This window comes from Siniperca chuatsi, linkage group LG11 (genome assembly GCF_020085105.1).
Source record: "Siniperca chuatsi isolate FFG_IHB_CAS linkage group LG11, ASM2008510v1, whole genome shotgun sequence".
Taxonomy (NCBI): domain Eukaryota; kingdom Metazoa; phylum Chordata; class Actinopteri; order Centrarchiformes; family Sinipercidae; genus Siniperca; species Siniperca chuatsi.
The window spans coordinates 14875675-14887748 of record NC_058052.1 but is presented as its reverse complement, the minus strand read 5'-3'; the positions used below and the strand labels follow the sequence as shown (position 1 = coordinate 14887748).

At 41.7% G+C, this 12074-nt stretch overlaps 2 protein-coding genes across 14 annotated transcripts; one reads left to right on the top strand and one right to left on the bottom strand.

The window, feature by feature from the left end:
• hps1 (HPS1 biogenesis of lysosomal organelles complex 3 subunit 1) lies at window positions 1-9113 on the top strand. Of its 10 annotated transcripts, none has more exons than XM_044213190.1 (18): window positions 1-371; window positions 1892-2084; window positions 2203-2337; window positions 2836-2978; window positions 3066-3174; window positions 4125-4285; window positions 4429-4531; window positions 4621-4705; window positions 5035-5093; window positions 5214-5381; window positions 5621-5800; window positions 6401-6477; window positions 6572-6709; window positions 6871-6967; window positions 7154-7288; window positions 8029-8142; window positions 8263-8345; window positions 8426-9113. In XM_044213190.1, the coding sequence occupies exons 2-18, from the start codon at window positions 1968-1970 to the stop codon at window positions 8589-8591; spliced, it is 2070 nt and encodes a 689-aa protein (XP_044069125.1). In that variant the 5' UTR covers window positions 1-371; window positions 1892-1967; the 3' UTR covers window positions 8592-9113. The 10 variants fall into 10 exon arrangements, with proteins under 10 accessions (XP_044069125.1, XP_044069126.1, XP_044069130.1 ...); XM_044213191.1 differs by having other exon boundaries at window positions 4621-4708; window positions 5038-5093; XM_044213195.1 differs by having other exon boundaries at window positions 4621-4708; window positions 6871-6943.
• st3gal7 (ST3 beta-galactoside alpha-2,3-sialyltransferase 7) lies at window positions 9110-12003 on the bottom strand. 4 transcript variants are annotated; one of them, XM_044213202.1, is made up of 8 exons: window positions 11881-12003; window positions 11447-11600; window positions 11231-11363; window positions 10808-11145; window positions 10510-10696; window positions 10221-10361; window positions 9735-9884; window positions 9110-9623 (listed from the first exon to the last, which is right to left on the bottom strand). In XM_044213202.1, the coding sequence occupies exons 2-8, from the start codon at window positions 11593-11595 to the stop codon at window positions 9537-9539; spliced, it is 1185 nt and encodes a 394-aa protein (XP_044069137.1). In that variant the 5' UTR covers window positions 11596-11600; window positions 11881-12003; the 3' UTR covers window positions 9110-9536. The 4 variants fall into 4 exon arrangements, with proteins under 4 accessions (XP_044069137.1, XP_044069135.1, XP_044069134.1 ...); XM_044213200.1 differs by having other exon boundaries at window positions 11835-11986; XM_044213199.1 differs by having other exon boundaries at window positions 11447-11605; window positions 11881-11983.
• Between the last annotated feature and the right edge of the window lie 71 nt (window positions 12004-12074).

Sequence of the window (12074 nt, the reverse complement as noted above, 5' to 3'; positions counted from 1 at the left end):
CGCAGCCTCTCAGTCATGTGCCCCACTTCAGGCACCAGCACATGACCCTCTCCTGCCTCACTGATCATCAGGCTCCTGGGGGGGAACAGCCACTTACTACAACACTTATCCAGGAGCGGTGTTGTTACAGGACGCTCCCCAACTGCTCGAGAGCTCTTTCTGTCTTCAGATCAGCAACACAAACTTCCTGCATGCAAAGCCCTGCTGATGTCACATGATTCAGCGGCGTCGCGCGGAAGGAAGCAGGTTTGGTTGAGAGACACAGCAGCCGCGGTGAAAACGTCCACAAGCTGCACGAAACGCCGAAGCGAGCTGAAGTCTGGGACAGAGGCGCTGGAGATGCTGGGATCACCCTGCGTACGAAACACAGAGTGAGTTGTTGTGACATGAACTGTAGCTGTGTGTTTGTCAGTCTGCATTAAGGAAGTAAAAAGTTTGGAATGGGGAAATAACTTAAGGCTGTAGGTAAAACGCGGGATGTCATTTACGGATCGGAACGGCTTCAGATGATGATAAATATTCGATTGTTGAGCTTTGGCATCAGCTGTGACCCGCATACAGGCTCATATGGTTCCATATCATACCTGTGTAGGGCTTTATGCCTGACTGCACATGTATAGTCTATTGATAGAGGAAACTGCTGATATCAAATGATCAGCTCTGGGTGCATTTCAAGAGAATTTCACTACATGCTGGGTTACAGCACATTAACACGATCAGATGCATTTGCAAAGGGTCAGCAGGCGACATGCACAACTTTGATGATGGTTAGAAATGATACGGAAGCGATGCCGTCACAGTTTCTCTGTCTGTCTATGACATGTGGAAGTAGACCAGAAAGATTTCACATTTGTGTTGTTTTTGTGTAAACATCTTTGCAAGTGGACTTTTCTGTGATGTAAATGAAGTCAACACAAAGAGCTGTTAAAAAACAAGTGCGAGGGACTATATCTAAAAGCCTCTATTTAGACGTGTCAAGATTAAACCTACATAAAGGATTATAGAGTTAGTATAATCAATACAGTTTCTAAGGCATTTAATCAACGAGCTAAAGCTGATCTCAGTAGATCTCCAAAGATGACCAGTACCACACAATCCCTGCTTTGCTCTCTGCACGCTTATAAATCGTTTTTTAAATCTTTTCTTGAAGAGAATGAGAATATATCTCTTGAAGTTCTGCTAATGGGACTTCAGTGGACTTGTAGCTGCTTTGCCTGATAGTGTCCTGATTTCCTCACTGTTGGCATTTTTGCCTTTGGTCTTACTTTTTTTGAATCTCTGCTCTCATCAGAGGTTGTCACTGATAGAATATCAGCTCTTAGAAACTGTTTATTTTATGTCAAAAGGCAGTGGAGTGTGGGAAAAAGTTCCCCCTTGCTTTCTCCAGTGGCTAATGTGTTCATATCTGGCCCTGTGTGAAAATAACGTTCCAGTGATTCAATGACAACGAACTCATGGCTAAATTTGAATGTTTACATTAAATTGATGATGGTATAGAATGGGTTTGTTTTGACAGCTATCAGCCATCTTTCTTCAAAGAAAAGTCTGTGGTGGAATATTCAATCTAAAAATGTCCTGGCTGTGAAATATGCTGAAAATCAGATTGATGTTCATACCATCTGCATGCTGTAATAAATAATAATTTTCAGATGATCTCTGATTTGTTTTAGATCAAACTGTTAAACGTGTAATTAGTAAATGTTAGTCTGTCATCTTATCAGATGGAGCTATAGTTCCTTTCTGCCCTCACACTCAAGATTTTAGCACCCTCTTCTTTTTGGACATGTGCCAGCTGTGAATAGTAACATGTCAGACCTCTGTTTCACAAAATCCCTCCCCAGACTCTATTTTATGTCTTTTATCTCAATACTTTGAACCTTTTTCTTTCTAGCATGATGCATGTGGAGTGGTTGGAGTAAATAGGAGACACCACAGTGAAGCAGGACAGGAGTGTGTCTGTAGTCCAGATGAAGTGCTTGCTGATCGCCAGTGAGAGCGCAGAGGTCCTCTTCCACTGGACTGACCCAGAGTTTCAGCAGAGTATCCAGGAGCAGTATGGGGCTTCTCAAGAGGAAGGCCAGGGGGTAAGGAGGAAGAAATTCGACAGATACTGTGCATATGCTTTGTAGCTGGCTTCCTGGCTGTTAGAGTAACTCTTCATTTCTAACTTTTCTTCTTTCCTTCCTTTGTTTTATTGTTCAGCTGCCAGCCTTTGAGGACAGCATCAGCACCCTGTTTGCCCCCATCATTATCTCCTGCAGCACCATGGTGGACAGGCTGGGTGACAGCTACACCTCCTTCACCACCGAAAACAACCATATCTACGTCCTACACCAGGTAGCGCCTGCCTTCCAAAATAAAAGATGTCTGCACAAATCCCCAGATTAGCTCTCTTCATGATGTAAAATATATATTTTCCTGACACATATCCATTAAAAAATAAAAAGGATGGGAGTTTGTTCTTATACCTCATTTGGCCTTGTTTTGAAATGCCTTCATGTATAAAGCACATTCCTGCATTCTTGAACTTCTCCTTGCCAACAGTAATAGCACTGTGACCTAAACACATGCCTCTCTTACAGTGAAGCGTCATGTTTGTCAAGTGAGTCTTGTTAAGGAATCAAACCAGGCGTTGTCCTCCTGCATCGCATGATACAATTATCGAGTCCAAACACTTGTTTCAAGTTCATTCAGTGTCATCAGCCTTTTAGGTCTTTCTCGTGCAAATATTTACTTCTCAGAGTTATTTAATACAACCATGTTCACTTTATTTTCCATTTTATTCATGTGCTTGAGGCAGTACAAGCTAATGAGGTCATTTTGTGTCCTTCTCAGTTCGATGAGTGTCTCTACATTGCTGTGAATGGAGATGGTGAGGAGGGAGAGGATGATCTGAGGAGGAAGATCTATGTGATGAAGAAGATGATTGAGGTGCTGTTTGGCATGGTCACCCTCAGCAGTAACCTCCTCAGAAAAGAGTAAGACATTTTGTGTCTTCCTTCCTGATAGTGGACGGTTTTAACGCGGCATCTGGTTGATGTGTGAACTGTGCTGTTTGTCACCAGGCTGCGTCCTCAGGACACGGAGCAAAGAGCGAGACTGTGGAAGCATCTGCAGAGCCTGCTGGAGACCTACAGCCACCTCCGAGAGAACGACCAGAGCTTCTTAGTGGAGGTGCAGTGCGTTGCTACTTTATACAGCAGGCCTTAAAGGCTTTTTCTTTACAGCCTGTTTGTGCAGACTTTTGCCACCTTGACACAGATTCAAGCGAATATCTTTGTCCCCGCAGGAGTCCTGTATGCAATAAAGCAAAGCTAGAGATCTTATTGAGCTGTCTGTATCATGATAATGCACCAAAAAAAATATTGTTTAGGTGTTGTGTTATGTTGCTACTGTGAATTATTTAATTATTATTCATATTTATAGTGTCTTTTTTCCCTTCTTGCTCAACAATATATTTGTATCTTTGTTTCTATCACCTGACACTGACTGAATTCCCCTCCCTCACAGTTTTTGGGCATTGGTAAACAACCAGTTTATAGTTTGTTTTTATTTATTTATTTTGTTGTCACATTATGTGTTAGTGAAGCCCTGACTATATTTGAGGCATTGCTACATCTGATTTAGGATGTAACAAAATGTTAACCACTAGATGGCAGAAACAGCTAGAAAGCCAACTTTTCTTACTGTTAAAAACCCCTTTTTGTTTTGTTTATGTGTGTTGAACTATGTATCCTAAAAATGTAGACATGGTCCTATTTGTTTTAGAAGTTTTTTTTCGGGATTATTCAGATTAATCCAAAAACTACACTTTTTCCCAGTAACAAGATGAATTTAGGTTGGATTCCCCTTCAAGCCTATAATTTCAGAATGTCCAGTCAGAGTCATTTTTAGGTTAGATTAATGACTCATACCCCTTTAAAAAACCTGCCATGCCAGCTATCCTTCTGTCCTCTTTCTCATTAGAGACACTGGTTAGTTCATAGTCTAAAACATTTGAAAAGCCAGTGTGTACATGTTTAAGGGCAAATACTTGTCTTTCAGTGCTCAAGCTAGGATGGAAACAATGGTTAAAATTGTAATTTTTGCCCACACGCTCTCATGTCGTCCCCTCTCTCTGTCAGGCAGTGGAGAGGCTGATCCACCCCACACTGTGTGAGCAGTGCATCGAGTTCCTGGAGCGCCGTTTAGTTCAGCAGCTCAACAGCAGCGTGGAGAGAGCAGGAGAGGAGGTGCTGCATGCCTTCATCCTGGTTCACACCAAACTGCTCGCCTTCTACTCCAGGTACAGATAAACCCGTCACATTTATTCCACAACTTGCACTGTTTCTTATGTAAGTCTATCTAAGTCAGTGTATTTTATTTTAATTATCTGAACTGATTTTTTATATAAAGTATGCCGTCCCTTTGCTCCTCCGCTCAATCTAGCCGCAATGCGAGCACACTCGCCACCTCTGATCTCCTGGCCCTCATCATCATGGCACAGAATATGTATCCTAGCAACGTAGACCAGGATGACCCAGGTCCTGAGGTAGAAAATGCTGACAGCCGCTCACACAGCACCGCCACAAAATGTTGGCCACCTTGTTTCTGATTGATTATTGTCTTGTTTCTGTGAAGGATGTTGAGAGTACATCCGGTTCTGGTCCCGAAAGTTTCTACACCCCAGAGCCCTCCCCTACAGACAGAGACTCAAGCAGTTCAGGTGGGTTGTGTAGTAAAATCTGTGTATTCATGTTTATTCAGTTATTTCTATTTCTATCTTCTTATTGAAATTACAGTATAGATTGATAGTTTTTATTGTCCAAGAGGGATTTGTTTTCACATCCAGTACATGTTCCACACAGAAAACATACTGATATACACAGTACATGAAATATACATCTATACTTATACATTCATGCCCCTGCCTGTATCCCAGCCCATACTTATATACACGTGTATGCACTCACACAGATGAGTCTGGATCTATACGACAGTGTCAACGAGGCAGTTTGTTCATGGCAGAACATTTTGTTCATTTTTGTGTGTCAGCAGACAAGCCAGTGAGAGGAAGTACTCCTGTGTTTGAGTTTGTGGACCCAGACATCCAGGTTAGAGTATATTTCACTGTCTATTCCTAATAGGATATTATAAATCACAATTAACTAAGCAAATTAAACTGATAGTTTCGGTTGGAATGAGACAACTGGATAAAATGATAATGTCTTCAGATGGCAGAGGACAGCTTGCAGACTCTGGAAGTTCCTCCACCTGACTCTTCCACCCCTCGTAGAGTCTTCTTAGAGGTCTCACTCAAAGAGGGGCTGTATCCCATGATGCCTCACTCCATGTACTGTCTGCCACTGTGGCCTGGCATCACACTAGTGCTGCTAACTAAGGTTTGTGGATACCAACACACATCCATGTATGTACTTGCTTCCGCATTTTGCTTAGATGTACACACAGTTTCTCTCTCTGTCTTAACATGTTGTGGTTTTGTTGTGGCCAGTAGGGGGCACACTTGCGACATATTTACTACTTCTTTAACTAACAGCAGTTTTATACAGTGTTCACAGTATCTAAATACATCTTTGCTCCCTTGTTGAACCACTTAAGCATCTATATTTATCTCTGTTAGATTCCCACCAGTGCAGTGGCCATGTCAGTGTATAAGTTTTTGGAGGCCTTCGCCAAGCTGGAGATGCGTTTAAGTGAAGGCCAAGAAGGATCTGCTGCTACTAGAGGCCAGCCGACTATACACGACGTCCGCAGCAAACTGGATAAATTCATTAAAGCACTGGGGCCTAGTGAGATACAGGTATGTGTTTTTATGTGTGTTGTATACCAATATTTTGTGCACCATACACAACATGTACAACTATTGAATGTTAAATTAAGCTTTTACATCTCACCAAATAACAGCCTAAAATAATTTTAAGTGGAATTCCCTTGTGAAATGCAACAAGTAAGAATAATTTACTTTAAAATATATATAAAAAAGTTTTATCATAGCCTGTAATAAAACTAAATTGTCAATATTCCTTCAATCCTCCTTCGTTATTACAGTATCATTCACAAACCATGCAACAGTTTATAGTTGAATACATACAAATTTAGTGAAAAATCATACTTACTTACCAAACTGTTCCTTCCTAAATATCTTAGGACTACCTTCCTAAAAAATGTTATACTAAAGTATAATACTAATTTATCTTTAGTTGGGAGATTTGTTTTGTTACCACCATCTAACCTTGAATGAATCAACTGAAGATCCAGGAAAGAGAAGACCCTAGAAGAAGTAGTTACCTCAGCCAAAATATGATAAAAAATAAGTGTGATTATTAATCATATGAAAATATTTTCAGTTTTTGGACCTCAACAAATAAAATCTGCTTTTGTTCCTTTGTCTTCTATCCAGTCTGCACAGTTACAGAATGTCTGGACAGAGTTCAAGAACCGAGCCTTCGCCAGAGGAGGACCTGGGTTCAACAAAGAGTAAGTCTGCTGGAGCCCTCTGCTGGCCAAAATGCGTCATAGCAAAGCCATTGGGATGATCCGTTGAATGATTCTATTCATGTTTTTGTTTTAGTCTTATCCCATGGTGTAAGAATATGAAGACCCAGCTGTGTGGAATATATCGACAGTGTTTTCTTATCGACTCTGGACCAGCCGACATTCCTCGCTGTCTCTCCCCCAGTCTGCAGGAACGAGCCCAGACCATGGTGCAGTATGTATCCGTCAGCTGAACATCTTTTTGTACTATTTTTTTAACTAAGACAGTCCACAATGGCATCCTTCATCGTTCATGTCTGTATCTTCTTTCTCTCCCCGTCTTTTTTTCTTTGTCACTGTCTTTCTGTTCTGCCCTTTCCTCTCTGTCTCTCCCAGAGAGAAACTGATGGACTGGAAGGACTTCCTGTTGGTGAAATGCAAGAGGAATATCACCATGGTGTCATATCCTGTCAGCAAAATAATCCTACTCCCTGTAATGCCATGTTGTCTGTGATCTCTGAGCGCTGCTTTGCACAAAACTAAATTTGTAATATTTCTGGAAATGCATGCATATTTTAAGGGTCTACAATATACATACGCCTAGAAAACGTTTTGAAATATAACACACTGTTATCCTGAGTGTACTGACCTTGACCCTGTTAATCTCACTTACCTGGAGGATTTCCCGGGCCTCATCCATTTTATCTGCGTGGACCGATCCACTGGCCAAATGATTGCGCCGTCGCTCAACATCACAGAACGCGCCACATCTGAGCTGGGGAAGGGACCAGTGGCTCAGTTCATCAAAAACAAGGTCAAACATATTAGAAGTGCATGTCTTAACTAATTAGTGTGGCATTAAATTGCTGATTGATAGATAAAGAGCACACCAGAAACTGTTCATCTTATCAAGTCATTAAAGTCTCATTTTAGTCTATCGCTGCTTTCAGTGCAGAACCAGTAATTTTTCATTATTGAATTAAATTAATAATTTAACATATTGCCACTTTCATCTGTAGAATTCTAAAAATGTATCAAAGAAAAGTTATGGAATATGACCAAATACAAGACTACATTTGTTGTTAATATGAATTTTTTTGGTAAAAGAAATAGTTCTTTTTGGGGGAAAATGCTTATTTGTTTTCTTGCCTAGAGTAAAATGAGAAGATCGATACCACTCTCACATCTCTGTGGTAAATATGTAGCGGGAACCAGAAGCCGGTTAGCTTATTTTAGCATAAAGACTGGAAATGGGGAGGGGGGCGACAGTTGCCAGGAAACCTGCAGAGACTCCAAGAAGTTACTGGTCACAGCCAAGAAATAGTCCTGCACATAACTCCCGTAAACCAGATTAAACAAACAAAAATGTGTTTATTAGTAAGCTTTATAGTGGCTGGCAGGTGTATTTTGTTTTTGAGGAGAGAACTGCAACAAAGCGGATAAGCATATTTTCCAAAACGTCGAACCATTTTAAACCACCTTTTAAAATGCTCACTACATCATTTTGCTCATCTTTGTCTTAAATGAATTTCTCTTTACTAATCCGTACTGAAGGTGTGGAGCCTGGTCAGCACAACACGGCGCTACCTCCAGAAAGGTTACTCCACTGTCACATTGCGCGATGGAGACTTCTACTTCTGCTACTTCCTCTGGTTTGAAAATGAAACTGTAAGTTACTGGCATGTCAAGTTTTAGTATCGAGCAATAAAAAGAAATCAATTTAGTATCCTGGAATAATGTAAAAGTTAAAAAAACTGCATCATATAATGTGTATATCTGATCAATCAGGGCTACAAATTAGAGGCAGGGGACATACCCATCCTACCTGATGACTCTGCCCCCATTGGGATGCTTGCCTGGGACTACTACAGGTAAACAACTGTGCATGGCAAAAATAGATGTGATTAATCCAAAAGAGAGTGCTGCTGACTATAGAAAGTAATGTGTCCAGCAGGAAGCTGCTGCGGTACTACAGTAAGAATCACCAGGGAGAGGTGGTGAAGTGCTACGAGCTGCTGACAGTTCACCTGGGGGTCATCCCCACCGAGATCATCCTGCAGCACTGCAGGCAGCTGGCAAGCAAACTGTGGGAGCCTTCGCGCAATCCACTGCTGTAGACGCACCCACGTGCCAAAAAAAAAAAGTCTCTCATTATCTCTCTATATAGAAACTCTGTCCAGTGCCTGTGTTTTATGTTCCCATAATGTTCAATGTGTATAAGGGTGTGTATCCTATGATAAGTTGACCTAAAGTTATTTATTAGAAGCGCTTACATTTATGATTAGCACATTCGAACACATATATGTGCACTTATGAACTATCATGTGTCTTATATGAAATATATTGACAATATCACTCCTTAATTTTTGTAGATTGTAATATATTTTTGAATACTCATTTACGACCTGTTTCCTATTTATTAGTAATACTGTATATAGTTACGCTGTATATGCTTGTTTGTTTTTTTCACTTTTAAAAATTTGCAGCTGATCGATTTTTATAAACACAGATACTGTCCATTTTCGCCTTTACTACTGCTAGTGTCATAACTTGTATGAATGAAACATGCAACAGTAATTACTGTATGTCTCTCTGCATATAGATTATTTTTTGGAGACAATAAATATCAGTAGTCTTTACATTCACTTGTTTATTCAGTCATTATAAACAGAATTGAAATAGCACTGTTTGAACCATTGACCACTGCATTGATTTTACAAAACCTGGCCAATCACTGAGCACGTTCCTACTTGTGATGGCACAATTTTTCATCCATATGACTATTACTATACTTGTAAACTAGCTGGTGATGTAATAAGTTCATTGAATTTAAATGATATATGCTTAAGTTAGTCTCTACAATCACAAGCTTGTCTAACCTTTAGAGTTTCATTTGCTCACTCATCAGTCAACCCAGGAGACTGTGGGCATTTTAAAGGTCAGTCCACGCTGTGTAGGATTCTTCCAGCAGGGCACAGTTGTGGAGGACCCCGTACAGGCTCACAGTGAGAGGGAGGAGTATATGTAGAGTTCAGTATATTATCAGTCTCTGCACTGCTGACTCACAGAGCTCCTGTGAGGTCAGTCACAGCTCCTGCAGCCACCAGGTCCCTTAAGAAGAGTTTCTCAGCACTGATGTCATGCACCACCTGGATGATGATGATAATAAAATGAACCATGAATACATCACTGGTGTCAAAACATGAGGCTTATGAACCTTGAAAATGTGTACTCCTGTTTGGTAATTGATCTAAACTTACTTGAGCCTTCATTGCGCTCATGCGTATGGTCTCATAGTAGTGAAGCCTGGCCTCTGGGTGCTGCATATCATACCCAAACCCTGCCAGGCTCACCTGGTCACACAGCTGCAAAGCCATGACAACTGCACTGGCACCTAGTGTTGGCACCATCTACTTGAGGAGAGAAAATGCTCTGATGATCTATTTCTTCAGTATGAGCACCAACTACTCAGCCATATTTTGTTCTATAAGAAATATCCAACATAACAGCAGAAATTCCTTATAAAGGGAGCATGTTAGTCTCTTGAACTAAAGGTTTTGTTGACTCATCTTTTATTCCTTTAATTCCTAGGCTTATAGCAAAGTCAGTACATGTTTCAGCCTGGCATATGTTTTTCTGTTTGCATGCAATATTGTATGAAAGCATACAACAAAACATGAGCAGAGTGTAAGGCTGTATCACAACTTGTCAAAAGGGAGTTAAATGTATGTTATATTAGAACTCACATTTCCCTGTTTCAGAGCATATTTCTGTAGGACTTGTCCAGTCTTGTGAATAATCTCTGGGTTGAGGATCCTGAAGTTCTCTGGTTTCAGGGGAATATCATCCACCACCTCCCTCCAGAACCATAGTTTGGACCAGAAGCTCTATTAAAAACAACACAGGAGGTGTAGAGCATGTGAGGCAGTGAGTGTGATGTTGTGATAGCGGCGCTGCTGCATGACTTGCTGTGACACTCATGGCTTATGTAATACACCATTTCTGTGTGCAATGGTTCCTGTGATGTAGGCTTACCAGAGGCTTTTTGGTGATGACAGAAGTGAGCCAGTCCAGATCCAGGCTCTTAAAGACCACCAGAGCAACCATGGTGGTCTTTTTGTACTCCTTTGCAGAGTGAGGTGCTCCCTCTGGGTAAATCAGGCGGATGGTGGTGCGGAAACCAGCATCTCTCTCAAAGCCAGGCACTGGAGCATTATTCAGCCTGGTAGCAGAGATGAAAATGCATCTATGGAACTGATTGTGTTTTGTTGATGTTGTGTATTTTCTTCATGCCTTTTCCCTTAACCTGTCTGTCTGACACTGGCAAACGTACCTGATAATGATGTCATATTGATCTATATGGGATCCAAGATGGCTCCCATGAAGAACCCCTCCATTTCCCACCACCACGCATCGCCTGCAGCTTCCTTCTTCCCTCAGTGATGGAGGCAGGCCAGACTGAGGCAAAGAGGCAAGAGCCAGGGCCAGATGCTCTTCACTGCCCTGGAGCCCCAGAGGAGGGGACAAATCCCAATGCACAGGCCTGTCCTGCTGCACAAACACAGGGATGTCTAGAAGGCTTGCAGAACAGAACAGGGGCTTGAAGTGGTTCAGACACCAGCGAGGCTGACAGGGGCCTGACAGCAGGGAGGCTGACTGATTTAGTAAGACCTGATGAGAGAGGGGCAAACATAGAGAGAAGCTTAGTAAGAGTGAAGAAATGATCCAAAATGATTGCTAAGATGTGTCTCCGTACCAGATCTTTGGGTACGGGTCCGATCTTCTCATCGCTGAGAGTTACCACCTTATCCAAGGGGAAATACGCAGGAATTAGAATAGCTGAGTAGCATCCGATCAGCAGCACCAGACTGAAGGCAAGGTTCTCACTCCTGTACAGCAGAGACAACAGAGCTTGCTTTATAACAACAAATAACAGCTCCACAGAATAAATACAGTACCTGCAGGGATGTACCTGCTAAGGAAAAATTCCCTGGAGTCAGTCTTTGTGACCCTTTGCTGTCTGTGAAAGACAGGCGTTGGTGTTGCAGCCTCAGCAGCCTCAGGCAGCAGTGGAGAGCCATCGTCTGGGTCCTCAACACTCAAGTGATTCAGTGTCACCATGGCACCTGTTCTTCCACATGAAACACACACACACACATTATTGAACTCATAGCTGTGAATATAATCTAAATCAATTTATGACAAAACTGTCATGAACTAATATTGCATCTCTATAGTAAAGACAAACGTTCTTAATAACATACAGTAGTATTTACAGAGCTTAGAGTACCATGTTGCCTATTTCACTACCAAATGTAAACAAACACTGTCTTTTGAAATTGTTGAACAATATAACTCACAGCCAGCCTGGTAGAGATGTAAGCTACCAGTTAACCGTCTGTTCACCTGTGCTCCATGCTTCAGGGGAAAGCACCAAGATGCGTGTCCTGTGGAGCTAAAATGGCTGCTGCTGCTGCTGCTGCTGCTTCCCACACCACTGAACTCTTCCCTCAATAATACTGGTTAACCATTAACACGTCACTCAGTCACACTCTGGCAGGAATGCATGTAAATAAGTGTGTGTGTGTGTGTGTGTGTGT

Coding starts and splice junctions, on each gene's coding strand:
- st3gal7 (XM_044213199.1), bottom strand. Junction 11,146..11,230: donor GACCCGTACCCAAAGATCTG/GTACGGAGACAC, acceptor CTCTCTCATCAG/GTCTTACTAAATCAGTCAGC. Junction 10,697..10,807: donor CAATATGACATCATTATCAG/GTACGTTTGCCA, acceptor CTCTGCTACCAG/GCTGAATAATGCTCCAGTGC.
- hps1 (XM_044213188.1), top strand. CDS start 1,968: ATGAAGTGCTTGCTGATCGCCAGTGAGAGCGCAGAGGTCCTCTTCCAC. Junction 4,709..5,034: donor AGACTCAAGCAGTTCAGGTG/GGTTGTGTAGTA, acceptor TTTGTGTGTCAG/CAGACAAGCCAGTGAGAGGA. Junction 5,094..5,213: donor TTGTGGACCCAGACATCCAG/GTTAGAGTATAT, acceptor TAATGTCTTCAG/ATGGCAGAGGACAGCTTGCA.